Source organism: Sciurus vulgaris, assembly GCF_902686455.1.
Source record: "Sciurus vulgaris genome assembly, chromosome: 5".
NCBI classification, from domain to species: domain Eukaryota; kingdom Metazoa; phylum Chordata; class Mammalia; order Rodentia; family Sciuridae; genus Sciurus; species Sciurus vulgaris.
The window spans coordinates 175,802,411-175,829,699 of NC_136465.1; the positions used below are offsets into that span (position 1 = coordinate 175,802,411).

A 27,289-nucleotide genomic window follows, 5' to 3' on the forward strand; every position below is an offset into this window, starting at 1 on the left:
AGCAACAGCCAAATGGACCCAGTTCCAACCCTGTTCGTGACACGCTTTATGCAGAGCCACCAAGACACAAGAGATTCCCACTCCATCTTCTCTGGAAGATGCGCTTTCCTGAAAGGTCAGCTGCACCCAAAGGTTTCCAAACCCTGGCTCTTCCTCCCATGCAGAGCTCTGTAAGCCAAGAAAGCAGCCCTCGGGATCCCAGACGCTGGTGTTTTTTTTAAGCGTGAGATGTTTTTACAATGTAGATAAACTAAGTCACGAGTTCTGTAGTTAAATGTTCTTCAGTATGGTTGGCATGGTCTTGGCAGCTTCAGTAAACTCACCAAGAAGGGCACAAGGGGCCTAGATATCAAGGGCTCAGGCTGCCTCTGAACTGAGCTTTAGCCAATACGGTGCCTCCAGCCAAGAAGGTCGCTGGCAAAGTGATGCAGGCAGGGAGAACACAGATCCAGAGGCTTTTGCTGCCCCAGCCCATTCCAGAAGCATCCTTCCCAAACAGAACACACTTCCCGCTCTGCATACACAACTTATCATCGGGTGCTCGAGGAGTTGGGCGAGTTCAGTGAGGCTGACTATATTTGAGACTTATCAGTTTATTTTTAGAAATGAGCATTTTGAAATCAATGCTTCATTTTGTTGGAGGGAGCTTTATTACTGAGGATGATGAAGTCTTAGTGGAAAATTAAAATCAAATTCTCTGTTAGGAATGTCAGCATGCCGCTAATTTATATCAATAACTAGAGTAAAATTGTATTCATTTAGATGAAAGGGAAAGTCTTCATTAGTCAAATCTTTTCTGGTAAACTTTTACTAGCTGGTCCCACAGATTAACAAGCAGGACTGTGTTCCTTTCAGGTGTCTACGTCTGCTCCAGGAGAGGGAAGCGTTTGCAAGACAGGCTCGCTCCCCTTTGGTGCTCCAGGGGACAGGACTGTTTGGAAATGGTAATCCCATGCACTCAGCAAAAATGGTCATAAGAAAATGCTTAAAAAGGTGCTCGCCTTTAAGCACTTGCACACTTAGTCTCTTTCAGATCCACTTTGGGATGGCGCTCAGAGCCTGAGTGGGCTGGGGTGGGTGTGATGACGGCCCTCATCCCCCGTGAAGAATTTCAAGTCCTTACCCCGAACGCTGACAACCAAGATTCGAGGTTTAGCTGCCCCGACTCAAGGTGAGAGGGAGACACCTGTGTCCCCACGTGCCCCCAGCCCTCCAGCCCCAGGCCTGCAGGAAGCCCCGCTGAGCCTCGGCAGGGCCAGGAGGAAGGAGGGGGCTGGCACGGGTTGTGGGCTGAGGGGAAGTCCTATGCTGTGGGGCTGGTGGTGCTTGGTAATGTTGGGCTGCTCGGCCACTGGGCATGGCAGATGGGGCTGGGGAGTGTGGCTACCCCATGGTGGACACTGCGTACCCACTCTGTGCCCAGCACTGTTCCAGGGTTGGGCACACAGGGAGGAACAAAGTGGGCGCTGCAGTTCCTGTGGCCGCCCGCCAGGGACAGCGCTCCCCCTGCAGCCCTTGGGCCGCTGTCCACTGGGAGGTGTTCTTGCCTGGCAGGCCATCAAGGGCCAAGGAGGCCCAGGGCAGGTGGCTAGGTGGCCAGAGGTGTCCAGCTGGCTCTTTAGCCAGGCTGAGTCCGCTGGGGAGGAAGCCGGCAGGAAGCCTGGGGATCTGTGATGGGAGGACCCAGGCGGCAATGGCCCATGTCCAGCCTGTGTGCGGCGAGGCCTGCCGCAGTGGGCCTGTCCCCAGCACACGTGGAGCCCCAGGGACGGGCAGGGAGAGGGAGGTGGGCTTGGGGGGAGCACCATGGCCAGGGCCATGCTCCCCTCTTGGGATGGTGGGAGTACTGGACGATCACAGAGGGGAAGGGGAGTGGGAGGAGGGACACGATTTGCACCCTGATTGAAATCGTGTGACTCATCGCTGTCACAGACACAGAGGCCCCCGTGAGTCTTTGGTAAGACTTTAAAGCAACAAAATAAGTGAACCTCCAGTAAGGGGAGCATGCTGAGTGGGCCCCCCGGGCCGGACGGGGTCTCACCTGCTCGTCCGTTAGGATCTGCACATGCCGAGTGCAGATGGCCCTGAACTCGTCTCGGGAGACCGTGCTGGTCTTCATGGTGTCGAAGTTCTCCAGCTCTTGGGTGATGCTGTGGTGGTGGGAGGCCACCGCTTTGTGCAGCCGCTCCAGGATGTCCCTGTCCCCGGGGGACGTGGAGGTGGGGATTTGGGGCATTTTCTCAGCCCACTCATCAGCAGTCTGCACAAACAGAGGACAGTGACTTCCTGAGTAGACAGTACATACTTTTTGGCTCTGGATCAGGCAAGTCCCAGGGAAGCCCAGCTGGGTGGGGAAGAGAGGCCAGGACACCAACACACCACTGAGGCAGGTCTACCCCATTTCTGGTGGCAGGTCTGTCCTAACTGGGAGGAGGCCTGGGCGACCCTGCTGTGTGGTTCTGGGGTAGGGCAAGGCCCTGGAGAGTGGCTGCCCCACACTGGGCCAGCCCTCCCCTGTCCACCCCCCCCCATCTGTCTTTCGGGTCATTTAACAGGCACAGGGTGCGAGCTCGCTTTGTGTGGCCCAGGGAGCAACTGGATGGTCATCGCCACTTTTGTTTTGGGACATGGGTTCAGTTGATTGACTCACAGCAGTTGGAATTCAGAAAGCATTTTTGATGACCGTCATGACTGGTGTGGTAGCACCAACTGCCGGCCAAAGTTCCCTGAAGCTGGAGACCTTCGGAGACCACCAGCGATTTCTCTCTGGTGAGTGTGGAGGGGTCTGCCCGAGCAGTGGGGCCCAGGCTCACAGCCTGGGTTAGGGCTCTGCCCAGTCCAGGGCCTGGAAGCCTGGGGGTGGGCAGTGCAGTCCACAGGCCTCGGGGGTCTTGGAGCGAGGAGGAACTGGGCCCGAGGGAGGGAGGAGAGGTAGCAGAAGCATGTTTAGGCGCATGTGCTGGCAGGAGAGCGTGGCCAGCAAGCCAAAGGGGCCTGTGGAGGACCACACCCCTTCCCGTCTGCCGCTCATCACCATGTGCACAGACAGGGACAGACGGCAGAGGAGCCAGCGGGGAGGCCCCTTGGTGAGCATCAGCAGAGGGACCACGACAGCGGCAAGGGGACCAGTCAGGAGAGGACGCTGAGACCCTGGGGACCAAGGGGTGAAACTGGGGGGGCAGCTGAGTCCTCAGCCTCCTGGGAGAGGCCAGGGTCCAGGAGGCGGCCCTGCCATCATCCACCTGCTGAGTCAGCAGAAGCTCGCAGAGCCAGGCTGAGGCCGCGCCCACAGGCCAACTGGCAGCGCTGCTGTGAGGGGTGGGCTGGGGCCGCAGGGAGACCGACTCAGAGAGCTGGTGGGGAGGCCGCCCCTGGACTGGGCATCTTCTGAGCTGCCTACGTCTCCCCGTCCTGCTTGGTGTCGGTGACACCCCTCCGTGTTTCATACTTGATGAAATTGCAGCGCCCCCAGGATGCCACTGGGAACGTCCTCAGAACCGTGAGCACAGGCTTCCGCTCGCCAGAGCCCACCCGTCCTCGGCCACCCGCAGGGTAACAGAAGCTTTTCAATACGTCCATTTGGAGCCATTTTGGAAGTTAATGAATGCTTTTCTTCTCTCATTTCAGAAAAGTGATATTACTGATGCATTACAAGCACTTTTAGAATTCAAAGTTGAAAACGCACTTCCCAGAGGTAACCCAGGCATTTCCTCCGAAAGACATTTCTTGGAAGGCCAGCTTCCAAGGCTGTCAGCACCCAGAGAGCCAAGGAGGGCCACAGGGGCGGGCCTCGAGGGTGGGGTCTCACACTGTCACCCCCGCGGTCTGAGGAGGGGCCCCAGGGAAGAACACGGGGAAGAATAGTTGATGGCCCGGGGAGGCGCAGTTCTGGAGCTGGGTCCAGACTCTGCCCTGCCCGGCCGCCGGCCCCACACTGAGCCACATGCCCACCTTCTGCCTCAGTTTCTTCGTCTATCCAGGAGGAACAGAGGCTCACTTGAGATGATGTATGTGGATGTTCTTTAAAAGTGTTAAAGCACAATTGAAATACCATTAAGTTAAAGCAAACTGAAAATACCATTATTCTAACAACAGATATGGAGGGATTCTAACAAAGTATTGTATGCAACCTTAGGTTAATATGCTTTAAACTCCAGAGGAAATGGAACAGATTTCTAGCAAAATATAGATTACTAAATTTAACTGAGGTATTAGAAAAGCCTGAATAGACAGGTAACCACAGAAGAAATGGGAAAAGCTGTTAAAAGAGCTCCCATCTATCATTAAGAAGGTGTCGAGCTAGATGATTCTAAAGGCAAGCTGTGTGCAACCTTCAGGGAATAGATGATTTTTACATTAGTCAAATTATTCCAGCACACAGAAAGGGGCATGTAGGTTTTAAATCATTGTATATTACCCTAATACCAAAATATGATAAGGAAAATTATAAACCAACCTAATTTATGGCCATGAATGCAAACTTTAAAAATAAAATGTTAGGAATATTCAACACCACATTTAAAAAAGATTTGCCAGTCGGGCATGGTGATACCTATAATCCCAGTGACTCAGGAGGCAGGAGGATCACAAGTTTGAGGCTAGTCTGGGCAACTTAGTAAGAGCCTGTCTCAAAAATAAAAAAGGGCTGGGGATGTGGTTTGGTGGTAAAGTACCCCTGGGTTCAATCCTTGGTACTCAATAACACCAATTCACCAGACCAGCTAGGGTTCACTCTAAGAACGCATCAAGAATCAGCAAATCAGCAAATTAGGGAAGCCCCATGTCAACAGATGGCACGGAGGCACCCGACAGCATTCAGCAGCCATTCCTGGTAAAAATGGCAGAGGATAGCAGAGGATGGGCTGGGTAGGCCCTGTGAGGACCAGGCCGGCACCCTCCATGCAGGGCTAATCACAGCCCGTTGGTGACATCCCACCAAGCGGGTTCAAAGCCATGGCACTGACGCTAGAGCCTGGCAGGCACGCTTGTGCCACTTCTACACACAATCGTACAAGACCCACCAGCCGAAATAATTCAAGAAAACAAAGCAGTAAAAATGCTGAAAACAACATTTATCCTTGTGTGTAGAGGTGATTTTACAACTAGAAAATATCGATAAGACAATTTGAGAAAGCAGTCAGATTCAAGCTAAGGATACAAAAAAGCAATACCATTTTTTTTAAACAGTAACTATGAGAGAAGTTGAATTATGAAAAAAATCTACAGCCACATTAATGACAAAGCTATTGAATACCCTGGATGAAAGGCCCAGACCTACATGAAGAAATCTATACACATTCCATTAAGGTTATTAAAATGATAGTGGAATAATGCGTTGTGCCCACATAAAGGCTCAGTTCCAAAGGACAAAACCTTTCACCAGTTGTAAATAAGCTTCGTAAAATTCTAATAAAAACCTCCATGGATATTTGGGGGGCTCGTTAGACATGCTGATGTTAATGTTGACATTAAGAAATACACTAAGTTGCCACGACATTTTCAGAAAAGGTTAGCAACAAAGTTTTGACCCGTAGGTATTAACACTTGCCATAAACTTGATGAAATCAGAGGGGTGGAGCCAGGTGGGGATGTAGCCAGTGTGCCCTGAGCAGCCACGCCCGAGGCTGTGTCCTGAGGCAGAGCCGTGACATCAGAAGGCCCGTTTGTTACAGCATCGTCAAGGTGCCGGACAGCAGCGTGCCCAGGGTGAGGTGCCCCGTGAGGGTGGCTCGCCTAAGCAGATGGAGCGACTGGTTTCCCTTCTTTCTTCTCCCCCAAGCCACTGGCTTCAGACACCATCCTCCTGTGGTCCCCAGTGGCTTGGGCCTGGGATCATCTGTGATGCCACTTTCTCCACGCACACCCACACCTTCCACAGCTCCCATGGGCCCTGAAGTTGTGCTCTGTCCCCACCTGCTGGTCCCAGCCACCGGTGGCCCTGGCTGCAGCAGCTACCCCCTTCACTACGCCATCTTCCTCTAGAGGTGCAGCTGAGTTCACGTGGCTTCAGGTCTCACTCGGAGTCCCGGCCTGCCCTCTGACTCTGCCATGGTGCTGGGGCCCCGCCGTCCTGTGCACACTTCCTGCGGACCTGGTGGCCATTCTGGGTGGGCTCCTCCCCCCATGCTCGTCACTCTTGGTGCTCTGGGAATGCCATCTTTGTCATCTTTCCGACCTAGAGAAAATGAACTTCATGAAAGCACGGGCTCTGGTCTTCCTTCAGCAGCTGTCCCCAAGGGCTGGGGACAGAAGTTGGCACAGAGGGGTCTTGGTACTTCGAGGGAATGAATGAAAGCACAGCGGTAAAGTGGAGGATGGGCGGGCCTCTGCTGGGCAGTGGCCCAGGTCTGCTGTGCACAGCTCCAGCCTTGTTAGGGTTTTTAAAAAGGAAATTAAAACAAGAATCCATTTTTCCTTCTAACAAAATGGCAAACTGCATGGAAATCTCAGTACCGGAGGGAGGAAGGGGCTCCGGCGGCCACTGATGGTTGCTCCTTTGACTCTGCTGCCTCTTTCAGGATTTTCCTTAGTAAACCAACAAGAGCCCGTGGCATTGCGATCCTCACAGAGCTATTTTAAAAAGTCACAAAACCCAAATAACTGGTAGTGACCTGGAGGTCTTCCGTTTAGGCAGTGGCTATGCAGAGTCGGGATCCAGGGGTGGGAGGCAGCTGTGCAGGTTTCAAGCAACGGGTTAACAACAGGGGCAGACACTTTTGACACGCTGAGGAGAAAGGACCCAACGGCACGTCCTGTCACCAGGTGACCCCAGGCACGCGCCCACATGATGGCCAGGGTCCGGTAGGTCCCGGAGCGCCAGCCAGTGGGACTACGCAGTCCTGGATACGGGTCCCAAGTCCCTGGGCTCACCTGGGTGGCCTCATCCAGAAGCACGGCCAGAGTGAGTCCCAGGGTCCCCAGGGTGGGCAGCACACCTGCCTGAGACGCGCTCACAGGAGGAGCGCACCGTCAGCACGAGGCTGTGAAAGTCAGCCACTCCCTGACACCCAGGCACCCCTGCTCCATCCTGGGGATCCCGCCTCTGCCCAGGTGGAGCTGAGGGTCCCTGAGGGAAGGGAGAGGTGGGCAATGCCCCAGGGAGTGGGGATGGGGACCACCATGCGTGATCCAGGAGGGACTCGCCCTGCGGTGGCTGGGAGGTGTAGCCAGAGCCAGGCCACTGTGACGGCGATGCCTCCCCGCCTGCCCGGGCAAGGATGGGGAGGAGAGGCAGGCAGACCCGTCAGCGGCCCGTCAGCGGAGCAGCGGAGGCAGCAACTGTGAGGGAGCGTGGGAGACACCGGGGATGACCGTCCCCAGTGCACGGGGGTCGGGCCACCAGGGGACAGGGATGGCCGTCCCCAGTGTGCCGGGGGATGAGCCGCTAGTGGATGAGCGGCTCCCACTGCAGGAGCAAACCCTGCAAGTTCACGGTTGGTGACAGAAACTACAAAAAAGGCGCAAAGACAGCTCAGGGAGCACCCTCCTCAGTGGCCATGACTGTCGTCACCTCTGTGCATGAGGGACAAACCATTGCCCCACAGGTCCCCGGGCCCCACTGGGCCTGGCTGCACCACCCCTGCCCTGCACTGTCCCCAGAACCTGCTCCTGGTGCAGAGCTCCGGGGCTCTGGGGTCTTGCCCAGAGCCCGCCAGGCCCTTGCCTTCCGGGTCCTGCTCCACACAGGAGCAAAGTTGCTCAGCCGCCAGCAGCCTCTCTCCAGCGGGAGGTGCCAGGGAAGAACAGATGGCTCCTGGTCTGGCGCTTGTGTCCCTGGCACAGCTCACGTGATCATTACATCTGAATGGGGAAATAAGGCGCTTTCTGTAACCAGAAGAAATGTCCCTTCTAATCAAAAAAGACATCGCCATCTTCAGATGCAAATGACACCTTCCAAGGTCACTGAGCTTCACAGGAGCGGGGCCGGGGAAGGAGGGAGGCAACAGGCAGCAAGCTTCTATCTTCATCCAAGGGTCACTGGGGAAAGGACCTCTGCCCACACCTCGTGCTTCCCGACACCCTCCATCCGACACAGATAAGCACTTTGGGGACTTCAAAAATGCGAAACAAAAAAATTTTCCGCACTCCAGGTCTGACCCAATTAGAGAGTGATCTGGGTGTTGTGAAAGGATTTCCCTCTCAGGGGCGTCCACAGGACCTTCTTGTAGCAAACAAGTGCCATTCTGGACGTGGCAGAGACGTACAGGCCACCATTATGGAAAGGACAAATCTCAGCCCCTTTGTGACTACACCATAATGCTGGCAATACCGGCAAAAGAAACAATGTCTGCCATGAGGGCCGCCCTGGCCCTCGGGTGCTCCGGGCGGGAATCTGCTAGGTTGCAGACTCTCACCCTGGGTGCCCACGGGGCTCAAGCTGTCGTCACATTGGAACCTGCCTGAAAGTCCCCAGGGGTCGGGGGGTGACAGAGGCCTATGTAGTCAGAATTCAGCTGGGCCCCTTGCCTGTCCCCAGCCTGCTGTTGCTCCTCCCGCCCAGCCTGACGCCTCTCTGTCCCTGACTGACCCCAACCAGGCCCTTCCTGGTCACCTCAGCTGCCTGCTCACACCTGGGGCAGAGCCCTCTGCAACTTGGCCACACTGCTGTCATCCAGCGTCACCCTGTGGGTGAGGAGGTGGCAGGCCAGGCTCTGGAGAGAGCAGCATCAGTCGCGTTGGCACATCCTCAGACGTGAGCTCTGTCAAGGGCCAGGCTGTCCAGAGGAGGGGCGTCTGGGCCTGGAGGGCTCATTCCTGCTCTTTCTTGTGACCTCCAGGAGAATACACCCCAACCCACCTCCCTTTCCTCATAAAGTGGGTATAAAAAGGAGCCGTCTCCAAGGCAGGCAGGCCCCGGGGCCTCACCAGCAGGACGCCTGTGCAGTGGTGCCCACAGCTGCTGCAGCTGGGGGCTGCTGCAGAGCGTCTTCCCGAGTCAGGAGGTTGGGCAGACCTGGGCTTGAGCCTGGTGCCTGGTCGACACCACTTCTTCTCTGGATAGCCAGGACAGAAGCATTCTGCTGTCCATTACTGCCCACAGGGCAAATGACCCAGCCAAGGAATTATAGGTGTGTCTCTGGCAGGAACCAGGTCTGAGACTGGGTCATGCTGCAGGAGCAGGAGCCAGTATATGGTGGCATCCCCTGGAACAAGGTCCTTGGACTGGCTGCTGTGGGCCTGGGGAGCAGGGGCGTCGGGGCTGGCCGTGGGCTCAGGCCCAGTCAGGGCTGCACTGTTGGTCTCCGCGCTTGCCTGAGTCGGGCCGGCTCTTCTCTGCCTAGGTCCTCCATCTGTAAAGTGGAGAGTCACACCGCCGGGGAGGACAGCCTGCAGGAGTGCGCATGCACAGGCCGCGTTCACCCCAGGAGGGCACTGAGCTCCGCAGCGTCGGAGACGACGATGGATGGATGGGCTCTGCTGCAGGGGACTTGCATCTGAGGTGGGAAAGCTCCGAGAAGCTCAAGAAGCTCGCCTGAGCAGCCCGAACTCAGCAGGAGCAGCTCCAACCGGGACCAAGGACTGGGACCAGCGGGCTGACCCCAGGCAGGCCACATCTGCATCCCCTGTGCTTGTTTAACAGCTCAATGAGCCAGGTGGGTGGTTTGGGAGAGGGTTCTAGTGGAGAAGCTAGGTCCAGCCTCGCTCTTGGTTGACTTGCAAAGTCAGTGTTCCACCGGACCGTGCCCTAGAACCTCTGTGGACGGCGGCAGGTGGGGAGGATTGAATCGGCAAATCGTGTGGCAGAGCTGGAGGTGGTGATGTGTGTGTGGTATGTCCCCAGCTCTCCGTGTGTCTACGTGTGATGTCATGGCTTCTCCCACTACAGAGGCAAGAAGACTTCCTTCCCCTTGGCCTTGGATTTAGCCACATGTCTTGCTTTGGTTAATGCATGCTAGGGAGTATGGGGCTCCCCAGTTGACAGTGGGGCTACGTCCTGATAAAGCCCTGCAAATGACATGCTCAGTTGAAAATGCACTTAACGAGCTTGATCTCGAGAGCACCCTGGCTTAGCCACCAGCACACTGTGGAGCTTAGTGGTTTCCTCTTGTGGTCGCAGGACTGGCGGCCTGTGGTCACTGCCACTGCCCGGCATGAAGAGAGGATCAGGCCACATGCCGCCAGCCTGGGGAAGATTCAAATTCAAATTCCAAATTACAGCTTCTACTGAATGTGTGTTGCCTTTGTGCCATTTATAAAGTTGAAAAATCTTAAGTTGGGAACTGCCTATATAAAGTGACCACAGAATTAAACAGCACGTGCGTAACTGGGAAAGGCTTACGTGGATGTCCCCGCCTGGGGATTGAGCCGGTCTGAGGAGGAGGATGAGACAGACATGGAGCAGAGATGCCCCAGCCCGGCCCCCAGATCTGGCCCACCCTGGCTCAGCCGCCCCACAGAGATGAAGGCCCAGCACAGGCTAGATGTTCACACGGGTTCACAGTTGCTGGTTCCTCGACAAAGCTGCCTGCTGCGGCTCTGAATTGCTAATTAGCAAGCAGTGAAAGGGGGTGAGCTTAGAATACGGAGAAGAGCAGCTACTTGACCAGGGGCCCATCCCAAGGGCATTTTGTGGTGCCCTTGTGGGTTTCTGAGACAGCAGTTGCCTGCCTGAGAGCCCCAGGTTAGGACAATGTGGCTTTGCAAGGTCCATTCCAGCTGTCAGCTTTTAAACGTGTGTGTGCATGTACATACACGCGCGCGCGCACACACAAATGTAATTATTATGGAGGTGATTAGTAGCTCATTGGGCTGCATGCTTCACATAATAAGTTTTGTTCTGAATACTTAGAGAGACAATTATATAGTTTCTTTCCATGATTTCTTACAGGCGGAAAAACAATCCTGAAACTTCATAGATAACAAGAACTCAGCAGGTAGCAAAAAATACTAATTAGAAATATTCAGTAAAGAATTCCTGAACTTCCTCTTAAAGAACGGTATAATTACTTCTAAGAATTGAAAAATTGCTTCATTTGATCAAATATTTTGATTAGCAAAGAAATTAATTGTACTGTATCTTCATTTGTATTTACAGTGAATAAACTGAATGCTAAAAATAACAGCAGCAAAACTCCCTGTCAAAAGAAAAATAAGATAAAACATTTAAAAATCCAGATGGAAATACAGCAGGAGCCTGTGTGGAAGCTGACTGCCCTGAACCGGGTCTGCCAGACCCGGAAGTGGACAGCGCAGCCCGGGCCCCACACGTGCACGCTGGGCGGGCCTCGTGATCCGGACGTGGTCTGTGCCAGTGAGGGCCTGACACCAGAATTCCAGGTGTCAGAACGCTCCAGGTTCCTGGGGACACGACGCTGCCTAGACTGGGACCTCCTATACCATGAATGGTGGCACATCTGGAGATACCGGAACTTCTTTGGAAAGACCCTAAGTCACATCAATCCAATCAATGCTTCCTGGGCATGGATTCTTCTCTAATCCTCACATCAACCCCAAGGCAGCTGTGGCTCCCCGTATTTTATAGACAATCAGTGGGACTGGCTTCCAGAAGTGCAGGTGCCTATGGTCCCCAGGACAGCCCTCCGGCTGGTGGAGCCTGGGACATCCTGCTCCAAAGCGGAGCTCTCCTGAGAACCAGGAACCTGCCCAGAACAGGAGCCCAGTAACTCGGAGCCACCACAGGGCCACTGGTGCCAAGTACCATCCCAGGCAGTAACAATGGCACAGTGAGTGGCAGACCAAACCCCCTGCCCTGGAGAGGACACGCTGCAATGCCCCCTGCCCAGCCAGGGAAGCCAGAGGAAGCAGACCAGCCCTCCCCTGCCGGGAAGCCTCCTGACAGGACCCGGCCATGGGCCTCCCCTCCATCCCCCGCGCGCCCCAAGTGCTGCTTCCCAACCTCCTGGGTGCTGCCCATGCTGCTCCTCTGCCCAGGCTCCAAATACCCCCCTGGGCTGCTATCCAGCTTGCCTTCCAGGCTCCAAAGTGCCTCAGAAAGCTGTTCCTGCGCCTCCCGCCTCCTTCCCGCCTCCTCCTCCTCTCCCGCCCCTCCTCGGCTCACCTCGGCCTCTCTGCTGGGCGTTCACAAAGGATCTGTGCCAAGACCTTTGCAAACACCCACTTCACAAATCCTCTGGTAGCATGAAATTGCCATAAGACGCAGCGAGCTAAAAGGGAAACACTGTGCCACCCCTTTGACCCTTTAATGATTCAATAAACTCGTGGGTGAAGCCATTTGTAAAACTGTTAAAATAAATTCCTCCACCCAAATAAATTCTACACCATTTAATCACATCATTACTAAGCATTAAACATGCATTCTCTGAAAAATAAAAAGGACTGCAAACACTCGCAGTTGGCTCCTAGGGACCCTGCAAAGCCCTCTGCACATCCGCTCACCAAATTTAAATAACACCAGGAGGTAAACACTGAGAAGCTCTGGTCCTACAGGAAGAAGGCTGAGGGCCTAGGCCCAGAGCTAGTGGGAATTCTGGTCCCAGCTGTGGTGTTCCTAGTAGGGCCACAGGGAGGAATGCCTGTGCCTCTCTGAACCACGGTTTCCTCCTCTGTGAAACAGGGTTAGTGATAGCAGCCTTGCCTTACAGGACCGTTATGAGGACTGGCTGGGTGAGTTTGCGGAGAAAGCCTGGAACCGCAGCTGCTCGCAGCTCCCTCCCAAGCCTGTCAGCCACTACGGTGATGATGACATCTGACTGTGGTGACAGGAGGATGGCAGCAATTGGCTAGGTGCCGTCCTGGGGTGGCTCTGACCCGCTCCTTCCTTTCCATCTCTCAGCTCCAGTCATTTGCACCCAGGCTTCAAGTACAAGTCCAGAGATGGAACTTTCTGGTGAGTTTGCAGAGGGTCACAGCCATTTCTGCTGGAGCACTGGCCACCCCCCAGGAGCTGAGAGTGTGGCCACCTGTTGGGCACGCCTGGGCCCGGGGCCGGGCCTGCTGCCTGGCTCCGCTTCTCACTCCCGTTTTCTGAACGTTGAGGTTCCTCTGGCACCTAAGCAGCCGCACGTGGGACACTCCAAGCTGCAGTGACAGCAGGAGGCAGTGCCCAGCGGAGCTGGCTCTGCTCTCCAGACCACCTGGGACAGGCTCCATGGACGGGCTGCTGCTTGCTGATGGGGTCAAGGCCCAGCAGAATCGCTGGTGCAGCTCAATCTGCTGCTCATGGATCCAGAAGTTGCTGCTGTGGCTCTGGAGGGACCGAACCTCGGGAAGTCTGCCTGTGCTGCTGGTGCCACAGTCCATTTACTTAGAACACAGTGTCCCGCGAAGGCTGGGAATCGACAGTCCCAACACAGTCCCAGGCCGGGGGTTTGAGGGCGGGGGGTGACAGCGCATTGAGAGTCCAGCGACGAGTGGCTTTGTGGTGGGGACTGCAGGAATCACAGACACCTGCCGGGGAGCCTGGCCCAGCACCTGCGGCAGGTGCATTTCCTGCAGGGGGGCCGCAGAGGTGAGTAGACCCGTCCTGCCCTCCAGGAACGCAGCGGGTTGAGAAGTGGGACCATCTGAATTGACTGCCTGGCCAGAAGTCCAGGGCCGGCGTGGGGTCCTCTGTGCCTCGCGGACAGGATTCTCTAGCGCTGGCTTCTGCCTAGGACAGCTGTGGTCGCAGGGCCTCTCCAGGAGGGCCAGGGACTGTGATCAGCCTCCCCGGGGTCAAGTGCAGCGACCTGGAGTGTCCACCTTCACATTTCCACAGAGTCATCAGAAAGTAAGCCCCTTTCCCTTCAATGGCCACCCGCCCTGCTTCTAGCAGAGCCCCCCATGGCAGCCACTGGGGCTGAGCAGGTGCCCAGTTCCTAGACTGTCCACTCTGCTGGGAACTGAGGTCAGAGGGGCATGTGCCCCTCCCCCAAAGAGGCTCCTGATCCAGGCGGGGCTCGGGCGGTAGGCACAGAGCCGCTGTGGCTACACTGACGCCACGCGGTGCTGGGAGGTCACTTCAGCAGGCGGCCCGCCCGGCCGTAGCTTTCCAAGTTGATGTCACTGTGATCACTCAGCTGGCTCTGAGCAGGCCATCTGGGTGGGGAGGATCCCTGGGCAGCGTCAGGCCAGTGTGGATGCTGATGCCCAGAGGAAGCCCTCGCCTCCGGCGGAGGTGCCCCTCCCAGCTGGGGGCTGATGGCCCGTGCGGAGAGGTGAGGGCACGCTGTTCCTCGGCTTCTGCTGGGTGGCCCCGAGACGCCCAGCCTACGCCACCCCGAAGGCCACGCCAGCATCCAGGCTGTCCTGAGTCAGCCCTCGCAAGCTGCCACAGCTTCGAGCGTCCGTGGGACAGCGGGCGGTGGGTGCTCTGAGCAGCAGGAGGAGAGACAGCACCTCGCTGCGCTCGCCCTCGGGAGCACACTCACGTGACAGCAATGACGACACCTTTGGGATTTCCTTCATCTATTTCCAATAATCTCAGAGTCCCTTCCTGAACAGGAACCTCCCCTTTCTGTCACAGTCATTAAAAATACGTGGATGCCACTGTGTTTACAAGAAAAGCAAAGATACGTTAAAGCAATACTAGCCCAACATGGCAACCGGAAGTGGAGGCTCTGCTCGAATGTGAGGTCTGTGGAAGATCACCGAGGCTTTGACGTGCTTCACGATCTCCCCAGGAGAACTGCGATCTCAGATTCTCTTGGAAAGAAGATCATCTTGAGTTATTCAACACATGAGCGAATGGCTCTAAGATCATAGATATATCATGAACACAAAGCCAGGGAAGGTCATTGGCTCTCGGCCTCCTAAAATGTGACAAAATGATTACTCTGTATTGAATAAGCACGTGTTTTGTTAAAAAATTCCATTATTTCCATGGTAATAAAGTAGCAAGGTTTCGTATGGGTTTCTACTATGTCTTTTAAGATTTCTATTTCTGCTCTGAGCATTATTTTTATATTCATGGAAGATACTGAAATTGCACTCTAAGGTTTAAAAGAAATGTTAAACAGGAACGATTTTCTACAAACACGGTGATCGCCTATATTTCGCACAAAGCACTCGGGATGTACAATGCTTTCCAGAAGCGCGGGGAGCCTGCGAGCCGCTGAGCTTGCTGCACCAGGTGCGAGCATCTCAGGACGAGGCTCCTCGCTGCCAGCGGCCTGGCCTGTTTCCTTCTGACAAGCCACTGGGGACAGTGTCAGCCTTTACTTTTGCCCCTCTTCCTTCAGGTCGCAGGCCAGTTTCCTCATCCTGAGTCAAGGCCTGACGGGTTCCAGGTGGCGAAGGGCCCAGGGCTGGCTCCTCTCTGAAGGGACTGTGCCACCTTTGCCTTCCCATCCTCACAGGCCTGTGTCCATGGGGCTGTCTCTGGAGTGCTGTGCACAGGAACAGCCAGAGGCCTGGTGCATAGGGAGGCTCCTGTCCACGCTGGGCAGTGACCGGGGCCCTGCACTTTGAGAAGCACTGTCTGCCTCGAGTGACCTCAAGGAAGAGCAGGAGAAGCAGGCAAGGCGCGGGGCAGCCATGACCAGGGATGGGGTGCTGTGTGTCTTTGAGGACTGATTGAGAACCACGTTCAGTATTAGAAACTGACGGAGTAGGTATAGATCTGTTCTCCCTTCTCTCCACCTGCTCTCAGTTACTCAAGGTCCCGCCCGAAGTCCTAAGTACAATTCCACTTCCTCCCTTTCCAGGAATGGAGTTGGTTTGGCTGGGGAGTGTTCCAGTGAACTCCTTTGCAAGGGGGGCACTGGCTGTCTTAATTACATTTTGGTAATCTCTTTTTAATTACTCGCCTCCTATGTATCCCCTGGAGGAAAGGAGACTGGTATCATATTTAATGAGCTCCGGGAAGATGCATTAATGATTCCTGTTGTTGCTTCTCTTCCCTTCGATTAAAAAGGCCCTGGGACTTTCTAAGCCTTTGTGATGGAGCGCCAGCTTCTCCCAAGCCTCGCTCTGCAGCGCGGCCGCCTCAAGCCGGTGAGCGCACTCCCGGCGCAGGAGTCGAACCCTTGGCCCAGAGCAAGGCGCCGAGGCTGGCAGTAAGGGCGCAGGCCCCTGCAGGTCCACCCCTGCCACGGCTCCTGTTCCTAATGGCAGATAAATAGGACCCACACTCTGGTGTTTGCTGTGACCAGGACTGCCCGTGGTCACCCTCTGTGGGGTCTCACTGTCCAAGCTCAGGAGGCCCCTGCCCAGGCGGCCCTCTCCTGTGACTGCACTCTCTTCTGATTTTCCTGGGCCAGGTACTCACTCCCCAGCAAGGTGTCCGCACCCTCCTGGCTGGTGGACCCTAGAGTCGAGTACACCCTGCAGGACAGGCAGCAGAGGGTGGGTGGCCGTGGCTCCCTCAGTGGCGCTGCAGGCCATGAGGACGAGGCCATCTCTGCAGCTGCTCTGCCTCCACCACACGTCTCATCTCCAGTTTGCAATCACCTGATTCCTTGGCACAGGGTGCTGGGCAAAGTGCTCCCACAGGCGAAGGTGAGGGAACTTGGTGGGACCAGTGAGTGGGCGCGCTGGCCACAGGCAGGTGTAGTGATATTCACACCAGCGACTCCTGGGCCAGGGTGGTCTGGCACCCCAAGGCCAGTGTGAGCAGACCTGCACCCCCAGGTCCTCACAGGCAGCCCGAGCAGACCAAGATATGCCTGTGTGACTTGGTTAAAGTCGAGGACCCCAAGCCACCCCACGGCCTGGCCCACCTCTTCTGACCTCTCCTTCAGCCACCCCTGGCTGCCACACCACGGACCCCACGTCTCAAACCAGCTGGTGTGCCCCAGTCTAGGCAGGGGTCCAGTCTTGCCTCTGCACGTCATTGAGAGGGTCCTGGGCCCACCCCCCAACCCCCTCTCCCTCTGCCCCACCCTGCTTCTCAGGGCAGCCACAGAAACTGCCCTGTGACCTACCCCTCCTGTCAGCTTCCCTGGCTAGGACGGAGGCCCCGCGAGGTAGGGGCCACCTCTGTGTGTTCACTGCTAAACCTGATGACTGCTCAGTGCCCGGGACGCGCGGGCCCATGGGAGACACAGGCTGACCGACAGGGAAGGAGTGGGCAGATGGAAGGACACGTGCCCACACAAGCCGCTCTGGAGGAAAGAGAGTGGTGTCCTAGAGAAAAGGGAGGGTGGGCGTGTGCCATGTGCACGGCAGCTTCCCGGCTGCTTCGATCTTTCCTTCAGGATTATCAGCACATTCCAAATAGCGGAGGACAGGCCTCGACACCTTCCTCCAACGCCAGCCAAAGCCGCGTGAGTTAGTCAACGGTTAACCAATTATGAGTTTTAAAATGGTGACTTCATATGACTCAACCCAAAAGAATAAACTATTTAAAAACACATTCGAGGGGTTGCTTTCGAGATCAATAAAAACATTCCTACCCTTTGACCCCAGTTATTTTTATTTCTTGGATTCTTTCCAAGAAAAAATGGCTACAGATTTGCATATGGTGTTCACTGCAGAGGAAATGACAGCGGCGAAGCTTGCAAACAGTCAAATGCTTAAGCAAGGGAGTCGGCGAGCTGGTGTGCAGACATTTTAAAATCTTTACATGACGTGGTACAGTTCAATGTTAAGTGAAGGAAAAAACCCAAGATACCCAAGTATATCAAGTGTTATCTCCACTCTAGAAAAACAAAAAAGAATAGGGATGTGAACTCCAAGGCCGCAAGTCATGCCGAACAGACCTCGGCTCCGCATCTGAGCCCTGCCTCACCCCTGCCCCGCCTCGGTCCTAGGACGGCAGCACCGTGGGAAACCTGAAGGCCGGCTCAGCAGCGGCTCTGCCGGGGACCGAGGTTGCTCTCGTCAGCAGGTGTCACGGTGGGCTCTGAGGCTGCTTTCTTTAGAATTTCCTCAGCGCTCCACGATGAAAGTCCTCCTTTCCAATCACAACAGCGTAGTCATTAAACAGCGAGGCTTACAGCCCAGGAGAAGCTGTTTGCAACTCACCCAGCAATGAAGGACGGGATGCTTCCAGGTAACTTGTGGATAGTGAAACTGGGATGGCTGACATGTCCAAAAGTCCTCCGCCGTGCCGACCACCAGATTGGCAGAAGTCAAAATGTCTGATAATCCCAGGGCCCAGCAGGGCTGGGGTACATCGTCAATGTTCATGCACCCCAGGAATTATTGGCAGTACCCAAGGAAGCGGAGCACGGCCCACCCCATCAGCAATGCACCCAGAGCAGCCCCATGTGCACAAGGGACAGGCATCCTAGAGGACAACCTCGCTGGCCTCCTCAGGCCTCTCCTCCTGCTGCCTCTGTCAGAGCTACTGTTTGCACATTCACCTCTGCCTCTGTGCTCACCACTACACAGCCCAGGGCCTGGAACATGGCAGGCCTACTTCTCTGGACATGGGATCATCTTCTAGGATCTAAGATTCCTTAAAATCTTAAAACAACCTGACAAAAGCAAGCCCCAAGCTTCTCTGAAAATAAAACAAATAAATAAAAACTTTGCAAGAAAGTGGAAGATACATATTCACCTTCTAATACTCTATGTAGAATTCACACCAGTTCTTCATTTAGAAAGAGCTAATTACATGAGGTGATTGCTAATTTATCTGATGTGGTTTTAATCAATTACCCATTTTGTAAAAACTAATTTCAGTTCATTTTCATAAAAAGGTGCTTATGTGCTGCAGACACCTTACCTCCTCTAGGAAAGAGCTGAAGTTCTCTAGAAAATATTTCCAGTTTATGTAGGGTGTTAGATGAATTCTTAGTTTCCTCAAAAAATAATGGTACTGATTGTCCGATAGCTGGTAACAGACTTCCTTAAGGACCTGCCCAAATTCTGTTGCCTTTACAAACCCTGTGTCCTCTTTATCCAGTGCAGAAAACGCCTAAAAAAGAGCAGAGAAGAAGCTGATGACAAATGCTACCGTGAGGGGAACATTTCCGGAGTATCATGGGGCCTTAAGCCTCCTTTCTGCTGAATGCAGATGAAATCGGGGCATGAAAGCCCCTCATAAATTCCAAGTTGTGAAACGAGTGCAGCATGGAGGGACAGTGCCCAGGGCGAGAGCGGAGGGAGGGCTTCTGAGCTGCGGACGAGAGTCGCCTTGTTTGCCCTTATTGGCATCTCGGAGGAAGAAGGGGCAGGGGCTCCTGTCCCAGGTCCCTGTAACCTGATGGAACTGCTCCTCAGCCCCTGTGAACCTCACTCTGCAGAGGACAGGAGTATCTTGTTCAGGGTCCCTCGACCATTAAGTCCCGGTCCTTTAAGCATACGTCGCAGGGGGAGGGCCAGGGCATCAGGGCGGGGCCTTGGGCAGACGTCTGACTCGGGGACACCTCGGGGGAGGGGACGGGCCCTCCCTCCACACCTGTCCCAGCCAGTTTGCACACTGAGACTGCTGTCCTGGCCTGACCCTGGGCCAGAGCCTGAGAGGCCTTGAGACACAGGAAGACTGTGTTGTCCCAAGCCTGTGCCGAGGGACTGGGGACACACTGCACACCAGCAGTGCAGCAGTCACACTGAGAAGGTGCAAAATGTGCTATAAAAAGAAAGCACATTTTTTCCATCTGTCGAAACAAGTCATTCATTTTTATTGCACTAGGAAGTCTGTATCGAGTGGCAGATTAAGATTTTTTTAAGTAAGGATTTAATGTGTCTGTAGACCTCAAACCAGATTCTCTTGTGGTGGATTTTCTGGGCTAATGAGGCACCCGAGATATGGTACAGGTGTGGCCAGAGCAACTGAAAGTACTACTTAGAGCCTCAACACTCTAGCCCACAGTGACATGCAGCAGGAACGCTGGCCCTGGGTCAGGAATTGGTCTTTGAACCTGGGCTGTGCTGCCCAGCTCACATGCTTGGCCTCTCTGAGCTTCACCTTCTTCCCTATGAAAGGGGCCTTCACTCAGGGGTCGTGACTCACGAGCCTCACTGGAAGGCATGCCTACCCGGGCCGCCGACATGGTGACCCCAGCACACACTGAGGATAACGATCATAAAAATGACACCACCGATGAAGCACTTGGCACCACAAGGACCTCAGAGGACAGCCCGGGGCCTGTGGTCTCAGCCTCCCTGGCCTTGCTCTAAGCCCTGCCTCCAAGTTGGAGGGCGAGTACACATCTCGTGAGGGAAAGCCGTGGCAGCTATGAAGCCACTCCAGAAACGAGACGCACGTGAGGCACCCACACAACACGCCTGCATCCTCTCTGAGGGTGTCCGGAGCTGGGGGTCACCCTCTCTCCCAACCCACCTCCTGCACTCTGGGCCAGAGCATCCGGCTCTTGCTGGTCACCTCCCGCAGGAGCGTTTCTCACAAATGAGAACCCTGTTTCCTCCCGAGCTTCTGTGGACCTCAGCGTGAGAAGCACCTGACTGAGGTCAAGTGGTCCCACTTTAGACGAGAAGGTTCCAAGCCATCCTGCACGTGGGGGTATTTGACCTGCACAATACATTGGGAGAACCTGAAAGATGTGACACTCAGGCCTCAGGAGACTTCACAGCCTTTCAGGAGAACTTCTGGACCTGGCTCGCATGTGGGCCGCCCTGAGAACGCACAGGAGGAGCGGGCCTGCTCTGCCCAAAGGTCCTCTCCTGGTCTCACCCCCAACCCAGCACGAGCCGAGCAGGGAGCATGGGCACCTCCAAGAACACTCCCGGGCAGAATCGGGCAGGAGTTTAGAGAGCAAGGAGGGACTGAGCATTTGCTCAAATAAACAAGCCGATCCTGATGAAGCAGATGCCCAGGAGGAGGAGGAGCGAGGTGGGGGGGCCCGCAGGAGGGGCGGCTGGGACCCGGGTCTGCGTGAATGAGCCAGGTTTCCACGCGCACTGGAGTCTGCCTACCTTGAACAGAGCTGGCTGGGCGGAGTCCACCACCTCCTGGATGTTCCTCACAATCTCCTCCGGGTTCAGTGTGGAGAAATTGATTGGCAAGCTTTCTTCTTTTTCTCTGGACTCTGGTCTGCTCGGCTTGCTCTTCTCCAGCTCTCTCAAGAAGTCAAGGTAATTGACGGAATTGTCCTGCCAGCTGATCCCCCAACTTGACCCCCCAAGAAAGAAAAGAATATATTGACTTTTTCCAAGACTATCACTTGCTCATTCAACAAACAGTTGCTGAACACCATGCTGTGGAGGAAAGGAAGGATGTCGAGACACTGTCCCTGCCCGTGGGTACGTGCCAAGGAGCTCTGTTATTAGGCGGGCACAGGTACAGATACTGCAGCAGGAGGGTGGTGATGAGGCTGGGGACTCCTGGGGTGGGGCCAGAGGCCGCCCTCCCCTGAAGACCTGACACTCGACCTGGCAGGGAGGAGAGGCCTGGTCAAGGAGCTGGGCCCACAGCTGGGCCTGACGCAGGCACCTGGGAGGGACGTGGCAGTTGCAGGGTGATCCCACGACGGGTTGGGCGTGGGGACACCGGGAGTGGTAGGGCGGGTGCGGTGACGCAGAGGCGCCCTGGTCACCAAGGCCATAACTGATGGGGCCGCGACTCAGACGTGGCAGGGGGACTGGAGAGGAGTGGAATCTGCCAGGGAGTGAGAAGCATAAGAGGAAGTGAGAGAAACAGACATTAAATCAGTTTCTAAGAAATGAAGCTGTCGGGTCAAAAGCTCTCCAAAGATATTCCTGCAAAGCCTAGTTCACTTAATATTTTCTCAAATAAAAATTGAATCCATGCCAGCCTCTGCTGGGCCTTCTAGGTGGAAACAGAGGTTCCTTTGGCCCTCAACTCCGACACTGAGGAAATCACCTTAAAATCATGAAGCAGTAGATGGTGGGTAGAACCCAAAGGGTCCCTAAGAATATACAGCATGATTATTAAAGACGTAAAATAATTCAAAATAGTGTTGTCGTGCTCAGAACTCACATTTCTGTAAACTAAGTTCTTGGGGCACTGCTGGCACATAAGTGCCAAAGCAGAACCACAAGGGACACTGGTAAGTCAGAGAGAGAAGTTTCCAGCCACTCTGAGATCTGCTTCCGGAGAAGACCAGCCAAGAGCTGAGCGCTGCCAGCTCACAGCTGCACAGCAGCCTTCTGCGGCCCGCACGGGTCGCTCGTGTGACGGAGACACGAAGGCAGAGGACAATCAACGCCATTTCATCAGCAGGATGAATTGCCAGCATGGTATTAAAATGTAGTCATAAACCCAAATGCATATGCTAATCTCCTCCGTAGTATTTAGAAAAGTCTATTTCGGATCTAGAAAAGAATAATCTCCATGTAATTGCCAATAGCCAAGATGTTTATCATCAAGGGTCTTTGAGAAAGAACAAGCAACCAAGCAGTGGATCCTTATTAAGGTTTCAAGGCGTGAAGAAGTTGATCACCCCATTGAAGGGTGGACTACTGAAATCCCACGGTTCTTTTGTTGTGGTTTATGAAAGTATCAAGCCTAACTATGTCTTAATAAGTCTCTCTTAAAATCACTTAGATAATTATTTATCTGCTGCGATTTCCTCATAGCTTATGCATTGAATGCATATGAATTCTTATTCAGCTGGAAATAGATTCAGTGAGAAGAGACCCTGTTTGAGGAAGAAGAGAACACAGAGCATTTGAGGATAAAATGCCTTCCCTTTATCCACACACACATACATACACACACACACTGGTGTGTGTTTTTACACCTTATACATCTTGGACGACAACTTTAAAACTTACAGGGAAAGTGATTTTCTCCTTAGGATTCTAGGTAGGCTCTGACAAGCTAAGAGGCTGTGTGAGCAAGCATTTAAGAAGTTTCAAACTATAAGAACTCAGAAAATTCACTTCCTGTCCAACCTTCCTTTGAAAACCACTTCAGGAAGTACTCCAGCAAAAGAAGAATGTAAAGCAAGCAAGAAGTAAAACGAGGTGGGTTGGAGAAGTAGCGGACACACTAGAACTCAGAAGTCTCTCTCACTCCAGCAACAAGGAAAAGCTGCACATGGAACACTGAGAGCTTTTCTTAGGTCCAGGAAAAGCAGAGGGAGGTCACGGGGCAAAACACTGCCTGATTTCTGTAGAGAAGGCACATCCAGAGGCTCAGAGCAGGGATCTGCTCAGTAGGAGCAAAAGCTGTTGGTGCCATAAGCTGGTGGGAACTGTGAAGGGTGATCCTAAAGAGCTGGAAGCAGCTGAGTGTGGCCAGAGTCCCAGGCGGGTCATGAACCACCACAGAGAAGACTGAGGAAGAGCCCGCTGTTCTGGCGAGGGAGGGAAAGAGTAAGTGCCCCAGGCTTCTGTGTAACTCTCCTGGGGAGAGATTTGATCAGAGCTTCTCCCCACCGGGGAAAGGGACTCCAGCACCTTCAAGCTTCCTGTCTCTCCTAAAGCAAGTTAAAAGACCTTTCTGAAGGCTGCGGCCCAGGGACTCAGGCCGCTGAAGCCTGGGCTCCAAGCAGAAGGCCAAGGACACCAGCCCAGCTCTGGCACTGCCCCGTGGGCTACAGAGGAGGGCGCTCCGCGGCACACGCCTCGTCAGAAGGCGTTCCCGGGCCGGGCTGCGGAGGGAACTCGAGAGGACGAGCCTCCCAGCTGAAGCGCAAACGGAAAAAGAACGGGAAGGAAACCCACGGCAAGAGAGAACGTTACGCTGGCAGGACCTCGAAGGCCTCACGGAATGCCAGGAGGAAGAAGAGGAGAGGACGCACACGTGGCGTGACAATGGCCAAGGCTCTTCCAGGTCAACGAGGGACCCATGTCGCAGGTCCCGGAAGCTCAAGAACACCCAGCAGGACGAACTCCGAAGCACCTGCACCTGGGCACTCCATGCCCGAGCCGCAGAAACCCACGTCGGAGAGCAAGCCCTCGAAAGAAGCCCGAAGGCAGAAGACAAGACGAAACAAAAACAAAGGCAGAGCACGACGCCGACAGAGGACGAGGCGAGGTAGGCTGGATTTTCCATCAGAAATCAAGTGGGAAAGAAAGTGGACAAGGTATTGAAAGTTTTGAAAGAAAAAAAAATCTCCAACCTAGAATTCTATATCCAGTGACTTGGAAGTGAATCCAGGCACCTGCAGCTGGGTTCTCGGGGGCATTATTCAGTCCCCCGCACCCGCCACCAAACCTCCACATGGCTCTCCAGGCAGCTCCGAGGGCTGGAAGCAAGGGTCCCAAGGTCCTCTTGCCAGATTTAGCAAGCAAGCAACAACAACAAACTAAAGGGGAATGTCCAGGAATAGAATCACAAACAAATGACAAAATTTTTTAGTGTAAGTATATCCCAAGTACTGTATGGGACGTACTTATACTCTGATCGCTTGTTTACTTGAAGTTCAAATTTAACTGGGCGTCCTGTGTTTTATCTGGCAACTTTGTTCTCTGGTAAGTCTGGCCAACTTCAAAGAAAAACTTTAAAGGCCCTGACGTTGGGGGTCCCCCATAGACACGACATGCCAGGGTACCCTACGGTTCAGGCCAAAATCAACACCTTCCCCCAGCTGTGCACTTTCTAATCTGAGTTTTAGTAGCCCAGTCCTCAAATGAGCACATCTCAGGAAAGCATCTAATATGAAGGACTGTTTCAAAGTCACACTGAGGAGACACCTTTCAGGTAAAGGAGACTTTTGAAAGTCTATGCTGATTTCAGAGTGACAAGATAGTGAACCCCTGAATCAACAGCGGGGTGCTATAAGACAGGGACTTTGCAAAGCCAATGCTGGGACCAGCCACGCATGACTAGGAGCAGAGACCATCTCCACAGAAGAGCTGGGAGCTCAACATGAATCTCCCAGAAGGTGGAGTGAAGAGAAAAAGATGCAAAATGAGAGAGAGAGAGAGAGAGAGAGAGAGAGAGAGAGAGAGAGACTTCAAACCGTAAGGGAAGAGCGTGGGGGCTCTGTGTTCACTAATCAGGAGAGTCTTGGAAGGAACAAAGGAGCAGAGCTCATTAACGGAACACATCAAGAAAGTCCCCGGAACTGAAGACTGTGAAAAGGGATGGTTCAAGAAGCAAGCTGGCAGCGAGCGGGTGCTGAACACACCAGGAGAGAGTCCACACCCCGGCCAGCTGGGGACCTAATTAGGCACAGCGAGTACACGCAAACTAAGTGAGCAGAAAAGCGCAATCATCACATTGGGGCAAGAGTGGAGGAGACGGGAGAAGTGGTCAGCGGGCTGCAGCACTGTGGACCCTCCATACCATCTCCCAACCTGGGCGCCACAACACAGGAGTGCAGGAGGGTCCTCCGTGTTCCAATGGGGTGGAGGAGCCCCGGGGCCAGGGTGGTTGGTGGCGGGTGATGCGGGAAAAGGTTAAGCCCACATTTTCCAGAAGGACACCAACAGACACTGCCGACAGGTCCAGAGTCAGGAAGTGGCAATAGGGTGTCCCTTAGAAATGAGGACGGTCAGTCCAGGAGCCACCTCAGTTGAAAGCCCTGGAGTTGGGGACTCTGGGGATGTGGAGGAGGGCAGTGGCAGGGCAAATGGGCTGCAGCTTTTAACAAGCTTGTAGAACCTCCAGACTCGTCCTGAAGTGCACAGCCACGTGAATAAAATAAAAACCATCATCAGAGAAGATGGTCATGCTGCTGTGGCTCTGGAGGACACGGGCCTGTCGTCCCCTGCGTCTCTCCTGGCCCTCGGCCCACTGTGCACACCCAGCACCACAAGTTCAAGGGCAGGCACCTGTTTAGCAGGCTGGTCAGCCCCGCCTCCTTGAGGGGACAGCCACACTCTCGCAGCACTCGTCGCAGCTTGCAGAGGGAGACCAAGCCGGTCTTGGCTTTATCCAGGGTGGTGAGGGCCTTGCTGATGTCTTCATAATGGTCCATGAGTTTATCCCTGGAAGAGAATACACTTCAGACACCTCGAAAGCCAGGGAGACCATTTCTTTAAAGCACGCGTTTTGTGATCACCCTAACGCGATGACTTGATCGCGTGTCTAAGAACTAATTTGGAAGGTGTTTTGCAGGCTCAGTCTAACATTTATGTTAAAAGGTATCCCAGAAAAAATGATGTGTGTCCCATTATCATTAGCAAGCCTACATTGGAGAAATTACAACCTGTCTTTTCACTGAAATTGGTTGGTACTTAGGAAATGGAACCAAGAATTTGAAACTGCAGGATGGATGTGAGGCACACCAGGGCTCAACACAGGCTTGGTAAGCACCTACTACGCACCATGTCTGCCCCTGGTGAGCACCTACCACGCCGTGAGTCTGCCCCAGGGGTGGGGCACATCCGAGCTCAAACAGGTGTCCCTGGGCTTTTATATTCCATGGGACCCGAGGGACAAAGACAGAGCCCTGAGGACACTGTGGGCACAGTTGGTGGGCAAGAGAAAGCACCAGTAGGGGACTGTGGCAGTGGGCGGTGATGCTACGCAGGAATGCAGGCAGGCCTCACTGGGACAGGACACCTGAGCAAAGGCCAGGAGGTGGGAGGTGGGTCGGTGGCAGGAAGGGCTTTCCCAGGGGCCCAGGGAAGAGCCAGCCAAGGCCCAGTGGTGGGAGTGGGAGAGGGCAGGGGTGGAGCATGTGGACAGGCTGGGGTTCCAGTGGTGTTGGGGACAAGGCAGTGTCCATGGACACCTTGTGTTTGGACCTGGTCTTTTTACTGTTCAGAAGCACAGCCACCATGTGTGCGACTACTGACCACATGGGAGCCATGAGTCTTCTTGACAACCCCACAAGGGCTTATCAAGTCCACCTGACAGATAAGGGACAGGACAGCGCCAGACCCAAGGCAGGGTGGGGACAAGACTGGGCCTCTCCCTGAAGCCAAGGACACGGCATTCTGTTCGGCTCCCAGCCAGGGCTGATTTTCCCACAGAACACATTTGAGTCTATGAGTCAGTTGGCAGTTCAGGAGCACTCTTCCCTGACTTGAAAGCATTACTGTTACTGATGAAAAGTGTGGCAGTCTTTAAGACTGAACAGCCTTGCCCTTGACCTACAGGGGGCTGGGCCTAAACTCGGCAGCTCAGCCCAGCCATGAGTCTGAGAGGCCCCTGCTCACCAGCTGAGAAGCTGAGAAGCTGGTCGCCTGATGGGCTCAGGGCCATCGTGGCCTGGGGTCACTACTCAGGGAGAAGGGCGTGTGAGCCGTTCTAAGCCTTGTCGTCCATGGGGGTTGTCCAGGACTCAGATAAACACTGGTGGGAGAGGACAGGTCCTTGGGTCTGAAAAAAAGGACCCACAGGGGCAGAAAAGTCACACCTGGGAGAGGTGAGCTTCATGGGGCCTATTCAGGGGGCGGGACAGTGGTGCTCACACCGATGCTACCCCGATGACCAGTGGCTGTCCTTGCTGCTGGCCTTCAGTGTGGTCTCAGCCTGCATAACACGGGAACCCTTGATGCAGAGGGGCTGCATTAAGTGCTGTGAATGTCCAGCGACAGCACAGGGTTTGGATTCCCCACAGGGGTCCACTAAACTCAGGCCCAGGCTTCGGGACAGCTGCTCGCCATCCTGATGTTATAT

The 27,289-nt window shown here is 54.5% G+C and overlaps 1 protein-coding gene across 7 annotated transcripts in view; it reads right to left on the reverse strand.

Annotated features, from left to right (window-relative positions):
* EFCAB6 (EF-hand calcium binding domain 6) overlaps positions 1-27,289 on the reverse strand; it is a 224,912-nt gene that overhangs the window by 14,881 nt on the left and 182,742 nt on the right. For 6 of the 7 annotated variants that reach the window (XM_079143290.1, XM_079143286.1, XM_079143287.1 and 3 more), the window contains 4 exons: positions 25,495-25,650; positions 20,725-20,920; positions 18,572-18,763; positions 2,042-2,260 (listed from right to left, as the gene is read on the reverse strand). In XM_079143290.1, coding sequence (XP_078999416.1) covers positions 2,042-2,260; positions 18,572-18,763; positions 20,725-20,920; positions 25,495-25,650 — 763 coding nt within the window. The remainder of the gene's footprint in view (positions 1-2,041; positions 2,261-18,571; positions 18,764-20,724; positions 20,921-25,494; positions 25,651-27,289) is intronic. The other variant, XM_079143288.1, reaches the window with a different exon arrangement.